This window comes from Carlito syrichta, unplaced genomic scaffold (genome assembly GCF_000164805.1).
Source record: "Carlito syrichta isolate Samal-C Ts95f unplaced genomic scaffold, Tarsius_syrichta-2.0.1 Scaffold308815, whole genome shotgun sequence".
Lineage (NCBI taxonomy): Eukaryota > Metazoa > Chordata > Mammalia > Primates > Tarsiidae > Carlito > Carlito syrichta.
In genome coordinates, this window is record NW_007252911.1 from 9,017 (window position 1) to 31,862 (window position 22,846).

Consider the following 22,846-nt stretch of genomic DNA (forward strand, 5'->3'; position numbering starts at 1 on the left):
TCACTCCCTAACATCAACTCTAGTAGACAAACCCTTCATATTCAATCTTCCTCAGTTGTTCTAGAATATGGCTGGGAGCCAAGGATCTGCAATTCTCCAGCAGCTCTGTATCTGGCGCTTTAATCCCTGATTTGAAGGAACAAGAGTTTCCCGCTCAATTCACTGCTTCGCACACTGGGGCAGGGTAGACCGTTGCAGGGCAGGCACAGGCTTGTAGGTTGGGCACTAGGTCAGGCTCCTCCTGACCCCCTGATCAAGATCAGCCTCCCCAGGCTCACCAATGTTAACAGCCACCTGTAGGAGTTCGCCAGAGGCAACGGCACTCCATCACCGCCAGAGGGCGCCAAGCGCCCGGGCGGGAGGTGCCCGGAGGGCCGGCGGGAGAGGCGCGCGGGGCCGGGGGTCCGGAGCGCGCGCGCCGGGACGCCCCCTCCCAGCCGTGGGGCGCGCGGGGACGCGCGTGCGCGGTCGGCGGCCGCGATGGAGGGCGCCTTGACCGTCCGTCAGGTAAGCGGCCTTCGCTGGGGCACGTTCCCAAGCGGTGGCTTTACCCCGGGGTTTTCCGCACGCTGGTTGCCCGAACCTTCTCAGGTGACGGTTCGTTCTTCCGTTCTCTTTTCTCGGCGCGCTTTGGAGTGTTTGGAAAGTTGTTACGCAGGAGATGGGGGGGGGGGGGGGGGCGGGCCCGGGGCGTCGAGGGCTCGACTTGGGTCCCGAAGTGTCCTGGTTTGATGTCCCAGGGCCAGGTGTCCCAGCCTCAGGTCCTTGGAGTCAGGCTCCGCGGCCGTGATTCTGACCCGGTGTCACGTTCTTCCAGCCTCACCCCCTTGCTTTCGACTTGTGCCCTGACACAAGGGCCCGGGTGGTTGAAATCACTGTCCTGTCAGTCAAGTTTGGGGTGTCATCCTGCTTTGCTATTTGTTTCCTGCCCGCATTGACAAAATGGAAAAACTTGTTTGTTAGTGTTCAGGGTGACAGCCTGCTTTGGTCGCAAGGGTGTTTGCGTTTCTGAACACTGTCCTTTTGCACCGGTTGTGTGTGTGTGTGTGTTTTACTTTTTGAGAACTGCATTCACTTCTTTTGAAGAGCATTTAATAGTTTATGGATCTGTTGAGGCACGCCAATGACTGTTGAATGAGTACATGAATGAATGTATTATTTCAACGGATTCTCAGAACATCGCCACGAAATGATCAAGGGAGATATTCATGAACCCAACAGTCATTGATTCAACTTTGTTCCTGGCATTGGGTGTTTGGGATAAGATGGTGAGTAACACAGACGTGATTTCTGCTCTCAAAAAGCTTATTGCCGAGACCAGAGAGAATTATTTCCTCTACTGTAGAGTTAAGGAAACAGATTTAGAGAGATTAACTCTGCAAAGAGATAGGAATCTGTTATAGACACCCTAGAAAGCCAGAATGGGCCCCTCACCCCAAATTTGTTTCAGGGGTAGAAACTGATGATGCCACTCATACACCATGAGGAAAATGTCTTTTACTTACATAATTGAAGTCTCTGGGGAGAGTAGGGTGGGCCTCTCAAGCAGCACCAAAATGGCTTAAAAGAGCAAGCAAAGGAGACTGGCTCCAGGATTTTACTGTGGTTAGAGAGTAGGGCCGGAGTGAGGGTTCCTGTGCGTGGACAGGGGTCTGCTTGGTTTGAATCTCTCACCTACCACAAAGGAAAGAGCACTCAGACTTTCTTAGCTTGTACAGATGAGAGGCAGATGAGGAAGAGGGAGGGGTGAGGCTTAAAAAAAATGTTTGACCCATATCTGAAATGTACCATCTTCCTTGAATTGAATTTGAACTTAAGTAAGCCTTAAGGCTCTCTGTGTGGCCTATCGCCTAAAACCAGGAAGGAAGGTGAATGTTCTACTGAAAGCCTTGATCGAAAGCCCAGAGTTGTATTTTGAGGAATGAAATGTATTTTGAGAAATAAATGGTCACTATCAGTAATGTCTGGAGCCCTGAAGGGGATAGGGGTATCTTGGTGAGGCCTTGTATTATGGCTTTAGCATATGTAGAGACGTGTGTGACCTTGATTTCTATTTTGTGTATTGTGAAACAAGAAAGTCCCAGAGTTCTTTACCCTACAGGGGACAACTCTCAGGGAGAGTCACAAGAATCTGTAAAAATGTGCAGATGGAGCCAGTTGTTGACCAGAGCATTCAGTGTTAAGGTGACATCCTGAAGTTTAGCCAGTTGTGTTGTCTCTTGGGTCTTGTCCTTTATCAGGGACATCCTGGTGAAGGAATGAAAAGCAACAGGTCTACAATGAGCTCCATCATGTATAATAATGGTGAGGCTGTCTGTAAAGTATACAAACTCCTGTTGCTGTTTGCTCAGTTGAACCCCAGTTGCTCCCAAGTTGACAAAGCGTCCAAGAGGGCGTGGCCTCCAGCACCATGGCATCAGCCTAGGCAATGAGGACAAGGGAGACCATGCCTTCCTACATATGGCATGTGACAGAAGGCCCAGATTTGGCTCTGTCCGCTAGTAAGGAGGCCTTGTTGACTGTGCTGAGCTTGCAGGGTGCTGTTTCCATGACTTGGGGTGTGATGGGCAGCTGGGTCTAGAGGGTCATGGGCTCAGGACTTGTCAGAGCTTCTATTTCCAGGGAAGCCCAGAGTGCTGCTACCAATTCCTGCTGTAATGGCAGATGCTGTGGGGCTGAGAATTTTCTTGCATCAGAAGCCTATGGACAATTTATGGACATTATGGGTGGCCCAGAGGCTCATGAGTTATGAGAATAGTTACTAAAGTCTCTGCAGTGAAGCTCTGTGTGTGTGTGTATCTGTGTTTTGGGGATGAGCTAGGGGATAGTACTAATGAGAGTATCTGTTGTATTTTCACAAATTCTAGAACCTTTAAAGGGGTTGCATTCAGGATAGTCACAGCGTAAATGGGCTTAAGTAAAATTTGTAAATGAGGATTATTTTGTCTCTAGAATTTAAAAAGGGATAAAAGGTATTGGACTTGTTGTAATGTTGTTGGTGCTAAGAGGATCAATAGCTGGCTGTTTCTTGATAGTGCCAGGGATGGAGTGGTCCTTGGTTTACCAAATAATTTTCAGAAATTTAACCAAGGTGGCAGGCCATACACTATGTATATGACAGTGGACCATCCCTCTTTTGAGAGCTCCTTTTGAGTATGTCAAAAGCCTGTCCTCGGAGGAGGATGTCATTGGTGTAATGTCACAACTGTGCTCCTGGAGAAAATTGGTTGTAGTTAAGATCTTGTCTGAAAGGTACTCTGTGGTTAGCTAGGTGTAGATTGTGTCTGTCTGGAGGCGAAGAGCTTGTTGAAGGAGGCACTGAACAGAGCATAGTAGCCAAATCTATAATGGCACATTGTTTACTAGTTGTGGATTGGATAGTAATTTCTTTTCTTTTCGAGTTGGATTCTCACTCTGTCACCTAGACTGGAGTGCAGTGGCCACTGCCGGCCACCGCAGCCTCGACCTGCTGGGCTCTGGCAATCCTTTTCGCCTCAGCCTTCCAAGTAGCTGGAACTACAAGCGCGCGCTACCACACCCAGCTAATTTTTTGATTCATTGTAGAGATGAGGTCTTGCCCAGGTGGGTCTTGAACCCGCGGGCTCAGGCAATTCACTCACCTCAGCCTCCCAAAGCACAGGATTACAGGGTGAGCCACTGCGCCTGGCTGGATAGTAATTTCAATAGTGTGTTGGGGATAGGGGCCTTCATGGGTAAGAAGGATACTACATCAAGGATGCAGTATCCACTATGATGCGCCATTCATTCTTTCCAAGTTTAACAGGCCAAATTGGGCTGTTAAATGGAGAAGCAGTAGGGATAATCACTCTTTCACTAAGTAGGTCTTACATAATAAGTTTCAGTCCTTGGAGGACCTGTTTTATTTTACATTGGATTGTATTATTTTAACTAGGGGTTGAGGTTGGTGGTCCATGGGGTCCCCTTTTTTTGAAAGCCAATTTGTAAGCTCTGATGACTTGATTTTAATTAATTACTCATTGGATCAGGGTATCCATAGCCACTGTGGGATATTTTATGGCAACATATACCATGACCATGGAGAATTTAGGCAAAGCAGTAGTTCTGTTGATTAAGGTGAGGCATGCCTACTTGTCTGCTTCATGTTGAGTAACTCCACTAGTATTTTAGGGGATACCATGTTTAAATGTAGGGATCTCCAGGTATAACTAATTTGAGCCCCAGTATTGATTAAAGCCATGAAGATTTTTCCAGTTGCTACATTTTTGCACATGTTGAAGTAAATTCAGAACCTGTGGTTATTTTTTTTATTTTTTATTTTTTTGAATTGGAGTCTCACGCTGTCACTCAGGCTGGAGTGCAGTGGCATGTTCACGGCCACCACAGTTGTGACCTGCTGGGCTCAGGCAATCCCTCCACCTTAGCCTTCCAAGTAACTGGGACTATAGGTGTGCACCACCACGCCCGGCTAATTTTTAGATTATAGAGATGAGGCCTTGCCAAGTTGCCCTGGCTGGTCTTGAACCCATGGGCTCAGGCAATTCTCTCACCTCAGCCTCCCAAAGTGCTGGGATTATAGATGTGAGCCACCCCGCCTGGCCTTCAGAACCTATGTTATAGAAGCAAAAAAGCCAGTCTTTCTCTTTTGTTATATAGATTGTTTTAATAAATTTTGTATGTCCAACTATTACGGTCTCCCGTTTCAGTTTTGTTGTTGTTATTGTTCATTTGTCTCCCCCCCATCTAGGTTTCTTTGTTTCTTTCTCCCCTCTTTTTGGAGGTTACTAGATACACTTCAGGTGGAGGGGGCCCTCTCAACCCTTTCATATTTACAAATTTCTTCTCCAGAGAGCCTCAAATAGCTATCATCATGATTATGGCTTTCCCCATGGCAATGGTTACTTGAAGGGTTTAAGAACCTAAAGCTTGAGTGGGGTTTGACTTACCCTTTTGCTTTTTGCCACAGTGGTGCCACAGGTGCTTTTCCTTACAACCCTGAGGACCAGGGTCTTTGTTGCAAAAGAGTTATTGGTGGGAGCAGCAGCAGAGTTATTTCAGGATCCTGTGAGCCATGTACTCTCATAATGGCTGCTTTTCAATACCTGCCCACCAACCCCCAGCTCCTTATTTTCTTCTGTTTCTTTCTTTTAACTCCCCAATGACTGCTTCTTCATGAGCAACCACCACATGGTCCCATATCTTGCCAGAGTATAATCATTGCCCTGAGTGCTCTTTAGATTGGGGGCCAATACCTGTTCAAGACATCTCAATCACTCATTTAAACTCCATTGTATGTATAAATCAGAGCTTATTTACTATTTCTCTATTGGTGGACAGTGAAGTTATTTCCACTTTCTTAGTATTACTAACATTCTTGACTCCATGTGTACGTTAAATTGCTGCATTGTGGTATATGTACATCTAAGACCCCACTGGACATTGCACATTGTTCAAAGTGGTTGTACCAACTGATACCCCCATTACATTGTTTTTTTTTTTTTGAGTTGGAGTCTCACTCGGTCACCCAGACTGGAGTGCAGTGGCCGCTCCCGGCCACCGCAGCCTCGACCTGCTGGGCTCCGGCGATCCTTCCGCCTCAGCCTTCCAAGTAGCTGGAATTACAGGCGCGTGCTACCATGCCCGGCTGATTTTTTGATTTATTGTAGAGATGAGGTCTCGCTGCCCAGACGGGTCTCGAACCGGCGGGCTCAGGCAATCCACTCACCTCAGCCTCCCAAAGGTGCGGTATTACAGGCTGAGCCACTGAGCCCGGCTACATTGTATTTTTACTATTTAATTGTTCCTCTGGCAGACTAAACTTCTGGAGACTAGGATTTTGTTGTGTACATCTTTGTATCCCTAATGACAACGAAACTACCTAGCAAATAGTAGTAGTTGGAAAGCCTTTGTTGCATGTATAAATGTATAAACTATAGAAGCAAAAACATAGATGTCTTCTAAACATTTAAATATTGTCCTTTTAACATTAATGTGTGTGTTTTGAACATTAACGCTCCTCTTTTAAAAATTGCCATTTCTCAATAAGTAGTTTAAATGGTTTGATATTTGTTTCCAGGCAGTAAAAGAAGGGGATTCAAGCCTTGCCACTGAGTTACAGGAGGAGGTCGAGGAAAATCCCAACCCAACTGTGGATGAGAATAATACCGTGTCAGCTAGGAAACAGGGACCAAATTCGCATAATTGGAGTGGTGACTGGAACTTTTGGGTAATTTTTAAAATACAGCTTAATTTAAATTTTGGATACACATTTTCTTTAAGTCTACAACAATTGACATAATGTTTGTGCATTTTTTCCTTAGCTGCTATAATTTTGATGGTTAGGTTTGCGTCTAGAGTCCCAAAGACATTTCTGATTACTTCTTCTTTGACCACTAGAATGCACTGTTGTCTGGTTTGATGGAGTGGAATTATCTGCTTCAATTTCCTTGTGAGAAAATGACACCAGAGAATTGGATTCCACTTGCACTGTAGCTCACTGTATTGGCAAGAGACCACTATTACATAGAAACCATAGTTCTGAGTGTTACTGAGAAACCAGCTATTTAGCATAATTTTGATTTTAAAAAATCAACTCCTGTACTTAAAAGGAAGTTTAATAATGTTTGATCTATAGTGTATAATGACTAGAAGATGGACTTTACAGTTAGGAGTGTCATATTCTTGTTTGCATTGTGTTCACTTGGTTGTATAACCTGGATATGCTTCAGGTTTCCCCACTGTAAACTGAGACTACTACTTGTTGATCAGGTTCAGTAAGATCTTAGAGTCTTCTTGTAAGAATAATATTTCTGTTACCATATGAATGCTAACATTTTTTATATTAAAAGGCTCATTCTAAATCTAACAATTCCTGTGAGTGTTATGAGCCACTAAAAAGAATCTAGTATAAGACAAACTATAAATGAAATTTGTGTAAGATTATAAGGCGTATATAGTTCCAATTAGTTCATTAGAAAGGTGATCTCTTAAGGGTTAGGTAACCTTGGTAGCAGATTTTCTTATAATTATAGAGTAGACTAAAAAAAGATGTAATATTAGGTTATAAAGATTAGTACACGTGTCATCATTTTGTTCATAATTAGCAGTTCAGTTCATTGGAATGTTACTGAATCTTAACATGACTAAAGGTTCTGACTTCCTATTAAGAAACTTAATGTCATAAGCTTTTTTTGAACCATTTCCTAAGGAAAATAGTTAATTGCTAAGAAATATACCAAAATAACAACACATCCTAAAAACCATGTCATCTATATAGAGTATATTATTTTGGCCACATTTAGAAAAGGTTTTTGACTACTGTGGCGTTTTGACCCTTCTGCACTGTGATTTTTATACTTTATGTTATATATAGATTGAGGGACTTTCATAGGTACAAAGGCTATGTAGCTACAGGACTAAGTAGTTACTGTGGTTACTACAGACTTAAGAAAAGACTAGTACAACAAAAGGGAAAAGCAAAGGAATGAGATAATTTAGAAATAGGAGAGAAAAGAAAAGAGGTATGTGTTCTAGATCCTTGCTACTAAACATGTAGCCTGTGGGGCCAGCAGACTATGCATCACCTGTTAGGTGAATTAGAAATCAGAATCTTGGGCCCAACCCAGACCTACTGGATCAGAACCTTCATTTTCCACAAGATTTCTTGGTAATATACATGTTTATTAAAGTTTGAGAACACTGGCTTAGTGTCAGAGGTTTGCTTTTGGTCAGATACTTTAAGGATTTTTTAATATGAATTTACATAGAATAGATTTAAAGACAAATACAGGATCTCAGAAATTTTACAGACTTTTCCGGAGGTCACTCACCCAGAAACCAGAACTATCAATAGCTCAGAAGCAAACAAAAACAATGACCCTGCAGAGCTAAGTTAGAGTCCATGCTGATATATCTGGTAATAGGAGAATGCCTCAAATCTTCATCTGGAGTTTCTTTAATATATATTTGCCTTTTAAAAAATAAGCTTAAATAAACTGAACAGGATATTGGAGATAGGAGAATTTGTTGGTAATAATAAAACATAGCAGTAAGAAATGATAGCAGAAGCTAAAAAAAAGTATAGAAACCTGGGCCTTTTAATGAGGAGGTCAAAGGACTGTGCAACTAAGTTGACTCTAATACAGTACTGTGACTTGATGTTTTAGAAGTCTGGAAAATAAATCATTTTTTTCTCTGCCATTTTAACTTCATCTGTATCCACTGACTCCATCATGTTGTTTTTCTCTTTTCCTTGTTCTCCCCACAATAAAGTTGGTATTGAATGAAAACAGTAAGATGGGAAGTTTACTGAGGGATCCAAAACTGACACAAGATAGATAAGCCAGGTGTCATAGTTTGCACCTGTAATCCCAGATACTCAGGAGACTGAGGTGGGAGGGTCACTTGAGCCCAGGAGTTGGAATCCAGCTTGGACAATATAGTAATACCCCATCTCTAAAACAAACAAACAAACAAACAAACAAACAGACAGACAGACAAAATGAAAACAAAACACAAGACAAGTAGCATAACAGGAAAGTATCATAATGCACATGACTTGATAATTAAGCAAAGAATTAAGAATAAGCCATTTCACTGGAACACAATAGAATCTTGAATTGTGCTTTTTCACTTTAGGAAGGTTTCTACCAAAACTTTAAAGTTTTAGTATTTAAATAGTTAAGCTACAGGAATCTGGAAAATTCATTAATGTAGAATAACTCATATATTCTAGCCTGGCTAAATCACTGTCCCACAGATGTGAATTCAGAGGGCTGCGTAATATAATTGAACACACTGGAAGTTGGGGACAGCACCTCTGGAATTGGTATATCTGCTCTGTCTTGGGTGTTTTCAGTGTATGGTGATCTTGAATATGTTGTATAATCTGCCTGACCTCAGTCACTTCACCTATAAAATTAGAGATTGGGTCACAATATTATAACACTCACATGTCTTTTTAAAAATTTCTTTTTTTATTTTAAAGATGTGGGGTACAAGGCAGGATTGGGTACATAAGTGGTCACACACGGTGAAGTTGGGGCCTCCCATTGGGTCTCACTTCTCCTGAATTGGGATCATGCACCCTTATTAATGTTGTGTGCCCCCTCACCTCTGTTCCCCTGGCAGTGTCCCACTACTGCCAATCCCTTCTTTGTAGTATTATGATAGGTGTTCAGAGTCCACTTATGAGTGAGAACATGTGGTACTCAGTTCTTTGTTTCTGTGATAGATCACTGAGTATGATAGACTCTAAATCCATCCTAGTTGCTGCGAAGTCTATAATTTTGTCCTTCTTTATGGCTGCGTAATACTGCACAATGTGTATGTACCACATTTTTTTTTTTTACTGTGAGTATACTTTATTTAGTTATTTTTGTTACCACATTTAAAAAAATCCAGTCTACTTTCAATGGGTAGCACGTTTAGTCCCATGTTTTTGCTATTGTGAATAGTGCTGCAATAAACATGAGTGCACAAGTATCTTTTTTGTAGAATAACTTGAGTTCATCCAGGTATATTCCTAGAAGGGGGATTGCTGGGTCATATGGAAGGTCAATTTCTAATTCTTTTAGGAATTGTCACACTGTTACAAAGAGGATGAACTAGTTTGCACACCCACCACCAACAGTGTACAAGTATTCCCTTTTCTTTTCATACTTGCCAACATCTGTTTTGTTTTGTTTTTTTTTTAGTAATAATGACCACCCCGACTAGAGTTAGGTGGTATCTCAATGTGGTTTTGATTTGCATTTCTCTGATGATTAGTGAGACTGAGCATTTTTTAATGTGTCTGTTGTCTGTATGTCTTAGTTTGAGAAATAGCTGTTCATGTCTTTTGCCCACTTTCTAAAGGGGCTGTTTTGGTTTTTTTTTTCCTTTTGGTATGTTTGAGTTCTTTGTAGATCTTGGATGTTAGGCCTTTGTCAGGTATACAGTTGGCAAATATTTATTCCCATTCTGTGGGCTGTCTCCCCACTCTCTTAATGGTTTCTTTTGCTTTGCAGAAGATTTTCAGTTTGATGAGGTCCCACTTGTCAATCTTCTCTTTTTTTTTTTTTTGAGTTGGAGTCTCACTCTGTCACCCAGACTGGAGTGCAGTGGCCGCTCCTGGCCACCACAGCCTCGACCTGCTGGGCTCCGGCGATCCTTCTGCCTCAGCCTTCCAAGTAGCTGGATCTACAGGCGTGTGGTACCATGCCTGGCTAATTTTTTTATTTATTGTAGAGATGAGGTCTCGCCTGCCCAGGTGGGTCTCAAACCCCGCGGGCTCAGGCAACCCACTCACCTCAGCCTCCCAAAGGCTCGTGATTGCAGGCTGATCCACTGAGCCTGGCTTCACTTGTCAATCTTATCTCTTATGGCATGGATGGACTTTTGGGGTTTTGATCAGGAATTGGTTGCCCATTCCAATTTCCAAAAGGGTGTCTCCTGCATTTTCTAAGATTCTTATAGTTTGAGGTTTTACGTTTAGGTCTTTGATTCATTTAGAGTTGATTATTATGTATGGTGATAGATGGGAATCCTGTTTCATTCTTCTGCATGTGGTCCACCAGTTTTCCCAGCACCATTTACTGAATACATTCTCCTCTTTCTAGTGGTTGTTGATGGAGGCTTTGTTGAAGATGACTTGGTTGAGAAATTAAGGTTTTGCTTCCGGAGTCTCTATCCTGGTCCATTAGTCTATATGCCTGTTCTTGTTCGAATACCAGGCTATTTTGATTATTGTAGCCTTATAATAAAGATTAAAGTCTGGAAGTGTGATACCTCCCACTTTGTTTCTTTTACTGAGGATTATTTTGTTTATCTGTAGTTGCTTATGTTTCCATTTCCGTATTGTCGTTTCTAGGTCTGAGAAGAATGGTGATGGTAATTTAATAGGTATTGCATTGAATCTGTAGATTGCCTTAGGTAGGATCACTTGTATGTCTTGAATCAATAGGAATCTCATGCAGTTTAATAGTTTGGCTGATAAGTGTCTGACAGTAAAATGTCAGTTTAAAGAAGTATAATTAATTCCCCATAGCTATTAATAGTAAAATCAACAGCTTTAGACTCTCTCTTTCTCACTGGATTTTAAAAATGTGGAACATATACATGATGGAATATTACACAGCCATAAAGAAGGACAAAATTATGAACTTCACAGCAACTTGAATGGACATAGAGGCTATAATACTAAGTGATCTATTACAGAAACAACTGAGTATCACATGTTCTCACTCATAAAAGGACCTTGAACAATTATCATAATACTATAAGAAAAGGATTGACAGTAGTGGGAAACTGCTGCAGGGGTAGGGGGGTGGGATTGGCAGGAGTGGGAATCTGCTGGAGTGGGGGGCACACCTCATCAACAAGGATCCCTGCACAATGAACATTTGTATACCTCACTCTGAATTGTACCCTGCATCTTTAAAATTAAAAATGAAAAAAAAGATTGATGTAAGTAGGGTGAAAAGGCAAAGTGGTTTGAGAAATCTTACCCCAAGTGTCAGGTTTTTAAGAAATACCTTTTTCTGTGTAATCAACTCTCAATTATTTACAGCACAATACCATCATTAATTAATTATTCTTCACTTTTACCATCCTTTTGTCCATTTTGTGGCCATTTTTCTGCTAATTTGAATTTTCATACCAATATCAGTGAGCAAGCAAAGAAATCATTTGTATATACTTATTTTTTTAATAGCAGATTTAGTTGATAATTATGTTTGTGTGTGTGTGTGTGTGTGTGTGTGTGTGTGTGTGTATTTTTTGAGTTGAGTTCTCATTTTGTTGCCCAGACTGGAATGCAGTAGCAAGACCACACCTCAACATAACCTTGACCTCTCCTGGGCTCATGTGACCCTCCCATCTCAGTCTCCCAAGTAGCTAGGACTACCATGCCTGGCAACTGCTTTAAATTTTTTTGTTGAGATGAGGTCTCGTGCTGTTGTCTAGGCTGTTCTTGAGCCCCTGTGCTCAAGTGATCCTCCTGCCTCAAATAATTATATTTTAAAGGGGGTGCTTTAGAAGGTTTTCTGAAATGTAACTAAAATTAAATTTGTTTGGGGTACTTTGTGTGTTCTTCTTTGAATTATTGTATATTTGAAAATCTTGACAAATATAAATAGAAGAAAGAAGATATGAAATTGTAGATCCTTCAGATCTTTGATTTAGGAAGGAAAATAGAAAAAAAAGAGTAGAAGAATTTTAAAAGAGTTTAGAATTCAAATTGTTTGTTTTTAAAAAAGCATTTTAACAATTTAAAAAAGTCTAGATAAAATTTTTTATTTTAAATGTGTGTGGTACAATTCATGGTTAGGTATACAAATGTTCATTATGCAGGTACCCTTGATGAGGTGTGCCCTCCCCTCCTCTGGAAGTCTAGATTTTTAAACGTTATCTATATATATATATTCAAATAATAAGGCTGAGTGTGGTGGCTCATGCTTGTAATCTCAGCACTTTAGGAGGCCGAGGAGGGAAGATTGCTTGAGCTCAGAAGTTTAAGACCAGCCTGGACAACACAGCAAGACCCTGTTTCTATATTTTGAAAAATTTAATAAAATAAAAGAAACAAAAATAAAAACTTTTAATGTTTTAATATAAATATTTGGATTTGAATTTTTCTATATCATAGTCATTTTGTTTAATTGTACAAAAAATCAGAAATCTTTTTTTAAAATAAATTTTTAATTTTAAATATGTGGGGCACAATTCAGGGTTAGGTATACATATGTTCATTATGCAGGTACCCTTGTTGATGAGGTGTGTCCCCCCTCTCCCCTGGTAGTTTCTCACTACTGCCAACCCCTTTTTTATAGTATTACGATAGTTGTTCAAGGTCTACTTACGAGTTACAACATGTGATACTCAGTTCTTTATTTCTGTGATAGATCACTCAGCATTATAGCCTCTAAGCCCATCAAATTGCTGTGAAGTTCATAATTTTCTTCTCCTTTATGGCTGCATAATATTCTATCATGTATATGTACCACATTTAAAAAAAAATCCAGTCCTCTTTTGATGGGCAGCTTGGTTGGTTCCATGTTTTTGCTATTGTGAATAATGCTGCAATAAATGTGTGTGCAGGTATCTTTTTCATAGAGTGATTTAAGTTCCTCTGGATTTATTCCCAGTGGGCGGATTGCAGGGTTGTATGCGAGGTCGATTTTTAGATGTTTTAGGAATCACCACACTGTTTTCCACTGAGGCTGTACTAGTTTATACTCCCACCAACAGTGTACAAGTGTTCCCTTTTCGCTACATCCTCTCCAGCATCTGTTTTCGTGTGTGTGTGAATTATTGATGATGGCCATCCTGATTGGAGTTAGGTGGTATCCCGGTGTGGTTTTGATTTGCATTTCTTTGATGATTAGTGAGGCTGAGCATTTTTTCATGTATCTATTGGCTGCTCATATGTCTTCTTTTGAGAAGCGTCTATTCATATCTTTTGCTAACTTTGTAATGGGGCTGTTTGCTTTTTTCTTATCAGCCAATCTGAATTCCTTGTAGATCCGAGATGTTAGACCTTTGTCAGATATACGGTTGGCAAACATTTTTTCCCAGTCTGTGGGCTATCTCCAGCTCTCTCAATGGTTTCTTTGGCTTTGCAGAAACTTGTCCGTTTGATGAGGTCCCACTTGTCTGTCTTGTCTCTTATGGCATGGGTACTTGGGTTTTTGGTCAGGAATTGATTGCCCATTCCACCTTCTGTAAGGGTGTCTCCTGTGTTTTCTAAGGTTCTTATAGTTTGAGGTTTTACATTTAGGTCTTTGATTCATTTAGAGTTTACTTTTGTGTATAGTGATAAGTAGGGGCCTTGTTTTAATCTTCTGCATATGGTCAACCAATTTTCTCAGCACCATTTACTGAATAGGTTCTCCTCTCCCCAGTGGATGATTGTGGAGGTTTTGTCAAAGATGCGTTTGTTGGGAAATTGAGGTTTTACTTCTGGTATCTCTATCCTGTTCCATTGGTCTGTATGCCTGTTTCATACCAACACTAGGCTGTTTTGATTATTGTAGCTTTATATAAAGTTTAAAGTCTGGGAGCCTGGTGCTTCCCACTTTGTTTTTTTGCTGAGGATTGTTTTGGATGTTCGTGGTTGTTTATATTTCCATATGATTCCTATATTGTCATTTTCTGGTAATTTAATGGGTATTGCATTAAATCTATAGATTGGGTTGGATGGACATCTTAACAATGTTGATTCTTCTATGGAATATTTTTCCATTTGTTTCTGTCATCTTTGATTTCCTTGAGCAGTGTTTTGTAGTTTTCATTGTAAAGGTCTTTGACTTTTCTGGTTAGGAAGATGCCAAGGTATTTCATTTTTCTTGTGGCTTTTGTGAATGGGATTGTGCTTTTTATTTGAGTTTCTGTTTGTTTATTGTTGGTGTACAGAAATGCAACTGTGTTATGCCATTGATTTTTTACCCTGAGACTTTGCCAAAGTCCTTTATCAGTACAAGGAGGTTTTTGACAGAGTCTCTTGGGTTTTCGAGGTATAGAATCATGTCATCTACAAAGAGGGATAACTTGACTTCCTCTTTTCCTATTTGGATACTCCTGATTTTCTTCTCTTGTCTGGTTGTTTTAGCTAGGACTTCTAATACTATGTTGAACAGGAGGGGTGAGAGTGGGCATCCTTGTCTTGTTCTGGTTTTCAGGGGAAATGGTTCTAATTTATGTCTGTTTAGCAGTATGTTGGCTGTGGGTTTCTTGTGGATGACTCTTACAATTTTGAGGTATGTTCCATCTATGCCTAGATATTCGAGGGTTTTTATTAAGAAAGGGTGCTGGATTTTGTGAAAAGCTTTTTCCATGTCTGATGATATTATCATGTGGTTTTTGTCTTTACATCTGTTGATATACTTAATACATTTATGGTCTTGTGGATGTTGAACCAGCCCTGCATCCCAGGAATGAAACCTACTTGATCATGGTGGATGATTTTTGAGATATGTTTTTGGATCCAGTTTGCTAGAATCTTGTTGAGAATTTTAGCATTTATGTTCATCAAGGGTAGTAGCCTATAGTTCTCTTTCTTTGTTGGATCTTTACCTGGTTTGAGAAACAATATAATGTTAGCTTCATGAAGTGATTTGGGGAGAGTTCCATCTTTCTCAATTGCCTGGAATACTTTCAATAGGAAGGGTATCAGCTCATCCTTGTATGTTTTGTGGAATTCTGCTGTAAAGCCATTAGGTCTGGGGTTTTTTTTTGGTAGGTAATTTTCTTATGACATAGTTGATTTCCTGGGTTGTTATTGACCTATTTAGGGTCTCGATTTCTTTTTGTTTCACCTTGGGGAGTTTGTGTGATGTCATAAAGTCCTTCATTTCATTTAGGTTTTTGAGTTTGTTTCAATACAGGTGTACATAGTAATCTCTGATAATCTTTTGTATTTCTTTGGGGTCAGTTGTTATTTCATCTTCTGCATTTCTGATTGTGTTTTTTGGGGCTTTTTCTCTCTTCTACTTGGTCAGTCTAGCTAGGGGTTTATCCTTTTAAAAAATCCGCTTTTAATTTCATTGATTTTTTTGTATTATATTTTTGTGTTCTATGTCCTGAATTTGGGCTTTTATTTTGGTGATCTGGAGTCTTCTGCTAAAGTTAGGGTTTTGGCGGTCTTGCTTTTCTAGCTTCCTTAGGTGTTTTCTTAGTTAGTTAACTTTTGATCTTTCCATTTTCTTGTGTGTGTGTAGAGATATGAATTCCCCTCTTAGTGCTGATTTCATGGCAAACCAGAGATTTTGGTAAGATGTTTCTTCATTTTCATTTGTTTCCAGGTATCTTTTAATCTCTGTTTTGATTTTCATGTTGACCCGGGAGTTGTTTAGCGTCATGCCATTTAGTGTCCATGCCTTTGTTGGTTTTGGGAAATTGTTGGTGTTGATATGTATTTATTTTTAGTCAACTGTGGTCTGAGAAAGTATATGGCAATATTTCAGTCTTAAGGAATTTGTTTATACTTGATTTATGGTCAAGGATATGGTCAACATTAGAGTACATTCTGTGTGATAATGAGTGGAATGTATATTCCATGGTTGTTGAGTGGAGTGTTCTGTAGGTATCAATTAAGTCCATTTGATCAAGCATCATGTTGAGGTTCCGGATCTCCTTGTTGAGTTTTTGTCTTGATAATCTGTCTGGGGTTGTTAGTGGAGTGTTTAAGTCCCCAACTATGATAGTGTTAGAATCATTATCTTTTTAAAATTTTCCCAGAAGTTGCTTTATAAAAGTTGGTGCTCCTATGTTGGGTGCATATATGTTTAGAATGGATATTTCTTGTTGATGAATTGAACCTTTTATCATTATATAGTGACCTTCCATATCTTTTTTAATTTTTGATAGCTTAAAGGGTATTTTGTCTGATTTTAAGATCATGATGTCTCCTGCTTTCTTTTGTGTTCTGTTTGCCTGAAATTTTGTTTCCCATCCTCTTACTTTTAGACTGTGAGTGTCCTTTCTGGTGAGATGAGTCTCTTGGAGACTATTTTGTTGCATTATGATATTTGATCAAGTTTACCATTCTGATTCTTTTCAGTCATGCATTTAGTCCATTCACATTCAGCCTAATTATGGAAATGTGAGAGTTTATTCCTGTCATAAGGTTCTTATAGAGTTTGTTGTTGTTGCTGCTGTTTGTTTTTTTATTTGTTTGTTGTGTTTTTTTTTTATTTTGGGGTTGATTCATGTGTGTTTTTAATCTTTTCCCTGCATTCTTGTAAAGGGCATTAATGTTCTTTTTTTCCTTTCTTCTGTGTTTAATACTTTCTTAAGTGTTTCTTATAGATCTGGTCTGGAGGCAGTGTAAACTCTTAGGGATTGGATATCTGGGAAGGATTTTCAACACTTTAAGCCTGAAGTGTTTCTGTATATAAGTCTGTTGCTATTCTAATTGGTCTTCCCCAGTAGGTAGTCTGACCTTTCTCTCTTGCTGCCTTTAGGATTTTTTCTTTTTACCTACTTTGTGTAGGTGAATTACTATGTGTCTAGAAGCTGGTCTTCTCATTTGTTGTCTTGCAGGGTGTGGGAGCCCAGCCCCTGGAGATATTGGGGGTCCCTGGTAGGAAAGATGGCATCAGTGATTAAACTGGAGGGATAGATATTAAAAGAAAGAAAGATGAGGGACAGATATAAAGAGAAAGAAAGAAAGGGGGAGAAAGAAAGAGACTGGACTCTGTCTAGTGCAGAAGCTGTTTAATGGGACAAACTGTAAGCCTTTTATCCCAAATTTTCACAGGTTAAATCACAAGACTTTCACATGAACACAAAGCCAGGTGGATGAGGGGCATCCCCCACCCACCAGGTGTTTCCTCAAGCATGAGGAAGGACAATCCCGATTAAATCATAAGACTATTATGTGAACACAAAGCCAGGTGGATGAGGGGCGTCCCCACCCACCAGGTGTTTTCCCAAGCATGAGGAAGGACAATCCCAAAATTTTCTCACTGTTCCTTATGCTTGGTTAATGTTCCTCAAAAGTAATACAACAATTCTAACATCATAATATTCTAATAATCAATAACTTTTAATACTTATGAATACACAACACCTAATGACTAACTTAAATCTTAATACCTTTCTATTTTGTGCTAATTCTAACTACACTATAGAAACTCTTAATTATAGCTCAAACCAGTACCTAAAGAATGTGGCCCAGTCCAAAGATCACGCTGGGCCATTTCTAGGAACAGTTGATTACAGTCTCTTAACAAAATGGCTGTTTTAAAATCCTATATATCTATCTTAATTTCTATAAAAGTTTCTAATTTCTAATCCTAATATATAAAGTTGATCATCAACAATAAAGCTTCTAAAAATAAAACCCAAATATAAACTGTAAATTGTACTAAGGCCAAAACCGCAATAGTACAAAATGGGAACAATGAAATTTCTAAAGTTAGGTGTATTCTTATTAAACCTCAAAATATCATATTTGATCATGCTTGAACTAACATAATTCCCTGACGTTAGCATGACCTATTCTACAATACTTTCTGTGAGTAAAATAAATTCAATTTCTATAATAAGTAGAAAAACCCTACACTAACTGTAGCTAAAAACTGGTTTAAAAGAATGCAGCCCAGTCCAAAGTACACGCTGGGCCCTTAGGAACGTGGCCCAGTCCAAAGTTCTGCTGGACCATTTCTGGTAACTCTAGATAATCATCTATACCATCTACAACTGAAAACAGCTCTCCATATGTATATACTAATTCTACAAATATACTTTTAAATCTTATAAAGAAGCTTGTACTGTATTAAAGGCTCCCAAATGTGACCTGAGTTTGAATTATATCTAATACCTAAGCTAAAACAACAGTTCATGGGAAACAGGAACAATGAGTTTCTAGAGTTAGCCATGCCTGTCACAGTCACAGAGCCTTCAGCTTAGGTCGGCAGAGTTCCTTTTGGCTAAATAGAAAAAGGGAGGAGGGAATGGGGTCAACAGCTCCCAAATGCATCCTAGTGGTCTTGGGGTCCACGGCCCTCCTCGATCCCTAACGCTCAGTGTGCCTTTGTGGCCGGCTCCCAACAGCAGGGGTTCTCTGAATCTCTTGTGTTTGAATGGTCACATCACTTACGAGATAAGGGAAGTTTTCTTGGATAATTTCATGGAATGTTTGTTCCAGGGTGGTCTCTGTTTCTCTCTCTGCCTTAGGGATTCCAATTAATCTTAGGTTTGACCTCTTGAAATAATTACTCATCTCTTTGAGGTTTTGTTCTGTCTTTTAAAGCTTCTTTTCTATGTTTTTAACAGTTTGGGTTAGTTCCATATTTTGGTCCTCAGGCTCTGAGATTTTTTCTTCTGCTTGGTTAATTCTGCTTTCCATGCTCAACAGTGTGTTGTTTATTTCATTCACTGCATTCTTTATTGCTGTTATCTTGGTTATCAGCTCCTTCATTCTTTCCTCTTGTCTCTCCTCATTTCTATTTATTCTCTCTATTAATATCTTGATATCTGGGTTTGTGGTTTGAGACCAGACATTTTGACAGCTCTTTATTGTTTGAGTTCTGAAGTCTGTATTCTCAGTGGCTGACCTCCTAGGGGTCTGTGTGAGACTCATATTCTTCCTTTGGTTTTTCTTTATTTGTGTAGGTTTTCCTCTCCTTTTTTAAACCTCTTCTTTAATTCTTTTGTACAGTGATGGGGGTGGGATAGCTTTTATTTTTGTTTGCCCAATCTCCTATTCTTCCTTATGTAGATTCTCTGGTTTTGTTCAATTCTGATGTTGGATTGGGAGTGGGAACTTATGCTTTTTGCAGTTTTGAGATTTAATTAAGGGGGGAACTGTGGTTCAGAAGCTATCTGCAGATCCCAGTATCTACTGACAGGTGTGTAGGCACCCTGGAACCTGCTTCTCACTTCCTTACAATCTGTCCATGCCATGGGGGTGTCTGTTTGCTCCCTTAAAGCAAACTGAGATAAGAAAAGGGAAAATAATATAAAAAGGAAAGAGGAAGATGAAAGGGTGGTGGAGAGATAGAAGAAGAAGAGGGAAAACAGGTGTACCAACTAACAAATGGAGAGACAAACAAAGACAGAAAAAACAAAAAAGATAAAAATTACAGACAATTATACAAACAAACAACCCCCCCGTTGGTATACTCTCTCTCAAAAAAATACCCATACATCAACAGAAAATCCAAAAAAAATTAAAATAACAGAAGCAAAGCAAGTACAAAAACATAAAAATAGAGAGAAGGAAAAAAAGTTAAAATTAAAACAAACAAGCAAGAAGAAAACAAAACAAAGCAAAAAAACACTCTCTGTGGCTGTTTCTGTGGCTCCAGATTCCTTTCAGGCCTCTGCCTTAGGCAGCAGCTCTGGTCTCCAGCTCTTCCCCTCCGCTCTCAGTGCAGGCTGATAGTGTTGTTCTCAGCATGGGTCAGATGCTCCATGGACTACTGTGGGAGGAGAATGGATCAGATCCGTACTCATCCTACTTGCTGCTGCTACTGTCAAGTCTCCCACTCAGTTCTGACATGACTGTGCCTGTTCCAGTATGGGGGAGGGGCGTATGTCTTTCCAAGTCTGATAAGAAGGTAGCCTCCGGATCCCAAGATGGAGGCTGGGTGGAGTTGGCTGGGGCAATGCAGGTCTCTGCCTAGTCCCGGGACTGAGAAGATGGTGCGCTTCGGCACCTCATCACCAGTGTTGTAGCTTTATTTCAGATTTCCATGACCTCCTTCCTCCTCCTCCTGCCTGGCCTGCTACTGCAGGTAATGGCATGGGCTGGGTGCCAGGTACTACCATTCTCTGCTGCCTCCTCTCAAGAGTACCTCAAGAATGGCAGATAATCCTACACACTGGGGTCTCCAATCTCAGGGTGGCGGTGGGTTGCAGTCACCTCCGGAGGAGAGCCCCAGGTGCATGAACCCAAGTCTCCCCTCAGATGGACTTTCACACACCCACTGGCACATTACCCACTCACACAGAGAGTCTTTATGGACACTCACTTTTGCAGAGGCTCTCCCAGTCTGACCTGTTCTATCACCATCTTGCTTGGAATTGAGAGTCCCATCTTCTGAACCCAGAAATCTTGATCCTGTCCTTTGCCATTGACTTATAGAATGATCATAGTCACATTATTTCCAGGTAAGTTTTTCTTCTTATGAGTAGCTTAAAACTTGCCACAAGCCTGATTTATAGGTATAGCATAAGGATTAATGTTACTCTGTAACATTTTTAAAAAATAAGCCCAGGAGGATTAATTAGTGTATTTCTAACATACTTTGGCAACTTTGGAGAAGAGTTTTCCTGTAATCATGTTGTCTTCCACAACATATCTTGGACTGATTTATTTGAGCTTAAAAAAAGGGTATTTTGGTTGGGCGCAATGGCTCATGTCTATAATCCCAGCACTTTGGGAGGCTGAGGATTGCCTGAGCCTCCAGGTTGGAGAACAGCCTGGGCAACTTGGTAAGACTTCATCTCTACAATAACTCAAAAAAAAAAAAAAAATTAGCCAGGTGTGGTGGCATGCACCTGTAGTTCTAGCTACTTGAAAGGCTGAGGTGGAAGGATCACCTGAACCCAGCAGGTCGAGGCTGTGGTGGCTGTGAGCGTGCCACTGTACTGACTCAAAAAAAAAACCAAACAAACAAAAAAGGATATTTCAGGCCATTGCTTTGTTAAACTCTGGTCTGTGTACATGGCTCTTTGAGCTATTGCCACCATGTTTCCCCAAGGTTTTGCCCCCCTCTTGTACCTTGGAGAGGTGACTCTCCTCTCTCTCTTTCTGTCTCCAATTTACTTTCTAAATAAACTATATTTTCCAATAAAAAAAGATATTTCATATTTTCACTTTGCTGACTGATAAAAAAGATAAACTTACTTTCCTATTTATTTTATGTTAAAAAATATTTCATCCGGCCTGGAAAATTTTAAGTATATTTAGTTAAGATACTGTTTGGTAAACCTAGATAGGTTTTAACATTTTTAGATTTAATTTTAAAGGAATAGGAACCAGTACTTCTGGCAATATGGGGAAGGGACTATTTAACTTTAATGCTGTTCTGCTGGAAGTACCTAGAAATGCTGGATAAATAGTTTCAGACATCTTTTTATAATACATATCTGGGCTCACAGAATAGCAAGGCAAATACTTAAGGGTTAAAAATAAAAATAAAATAAAAAGGGAACAGATTTCCAGAGTTACAAGCACTTGAGCTACTGCTGAGGCAGCCCTGAGGAATTCATTCAGCTTTAATGGCCGCACAGGGATAGGAGATAGAAGATGATACCTTGGACTTATATAAATTGAAACTGAGACCGCTCTATAAAGCCACAATTATTGAAGAGTTATACATGTTTGGTCAGTGCCATGGGTAGCAAAGATTTGCACAAGAATCAAGCAAGCAAAAGAGCTTATTCACTTTCCAAGAGAGGAAAGGGGTCAGACACCAAGAGAAGCATTGGCCAAGAATGTTTGAGGCTGGTGGTTTATAAGATTTTTTTCAGGAGGTCAGGAAAAGGAGTTGATTGTTTTTGCATTCAGGTGGAATAACTGTGGTGGGGTGGGGGTGGCGATGGGGGTTGTTGCCATGGTGATTAGCTGTTCAGGATGCCAGAAGCCTGAGTTTCAGGTAATTAAACAGACATCAATCAAATAGATCATAGAGACAGGGAGACTGGGCCAGGGTTTGTAAGACAGATTCTTAAATCACAAATGTTAACTGATGTCCTTTGATCTAGGGAACCAAAGGTACAGTAAAACTTAGTTGGGGGTATGGTATTGTTCTTGGGTTCTGAAAGGACATAACATGGAGTCAGTGTAGCCAATGAACAGCTATATTGCTTTTAACATTGCTTAGCTTTGTCATGTTTTTCTATACTTTTTAGATTACCTGCTAATCACTAGCCAAGGACAGAACTGGTTTCTCAGAGATAGCTACTGATAATTGCTGTACAACCCCCTCCCTTCTTGTTTAGTAAACAAGTTAACCAAATCAGCTCTTTGTGACCTTCATGACACAGATTGCATCAACATGGCACAGGACTGGCCTACTCATCTGCCTGCTGTCCATCACATGACATTAGTACCTATACTTACTTGCCTTCTGTGATGATGTGGAGTAGACCACCACCCAGTCACCTTCACAGCCTTCCTCCATCAAAAGGAAGATTTAAAAGAATTTGACTTCAAGCAGCCATTTGCCATTGCCTTGTTAAGTGCTGGCCAGGCCACATGGCTCTTTGAGCTATGACCACCATGTTTCCTAGCTTTGGTCCCCCTCCCTATTTTGGGGAGGTGAATCTTTTCTTTCTCTTTCTCTAGCCATTCACCTTTGTTTTGTTACGCACTGGTCAGGCAATGTTTTCTAGCCTTGGCTTCTTCCCCTACCTGGAATCCCTTCCCCCTATAATT

General features: G+C 40.2%; 1 protein-coding gene across 2 annotated transcripts in view; it reads left to right on the forward strand.

The window, feature by feature from the left end:
• Positions 1-447: 447 nt before the first annotated feature.
• The window catches only part of GRAMD1C (GRAM domain containing 1C), a 109,138-nt gene continuing 86,739 nt past the window's right edge, over positions 448-22,846 (forward strand). Inside the window, exons 1-2 of one of the 2 annotated variants that reach the window (XM_008065854.2) lie at positions 448-511; positions 6,060-6,205. In XM_008065854.2, the coding sequence (XP_008064045.1) occupies positions 481-511; positions 6,060-6,205 (177 nt within the window). In that variant the 5' untranslated portion in view covers positions 448-480. Of the gene's footprint in view, positions 512-6,055; positions 6,206-22,846 lie in introns of both variants that reach the window. The other variant, XM_008065855.2, reaches the window with a different exon arrangement.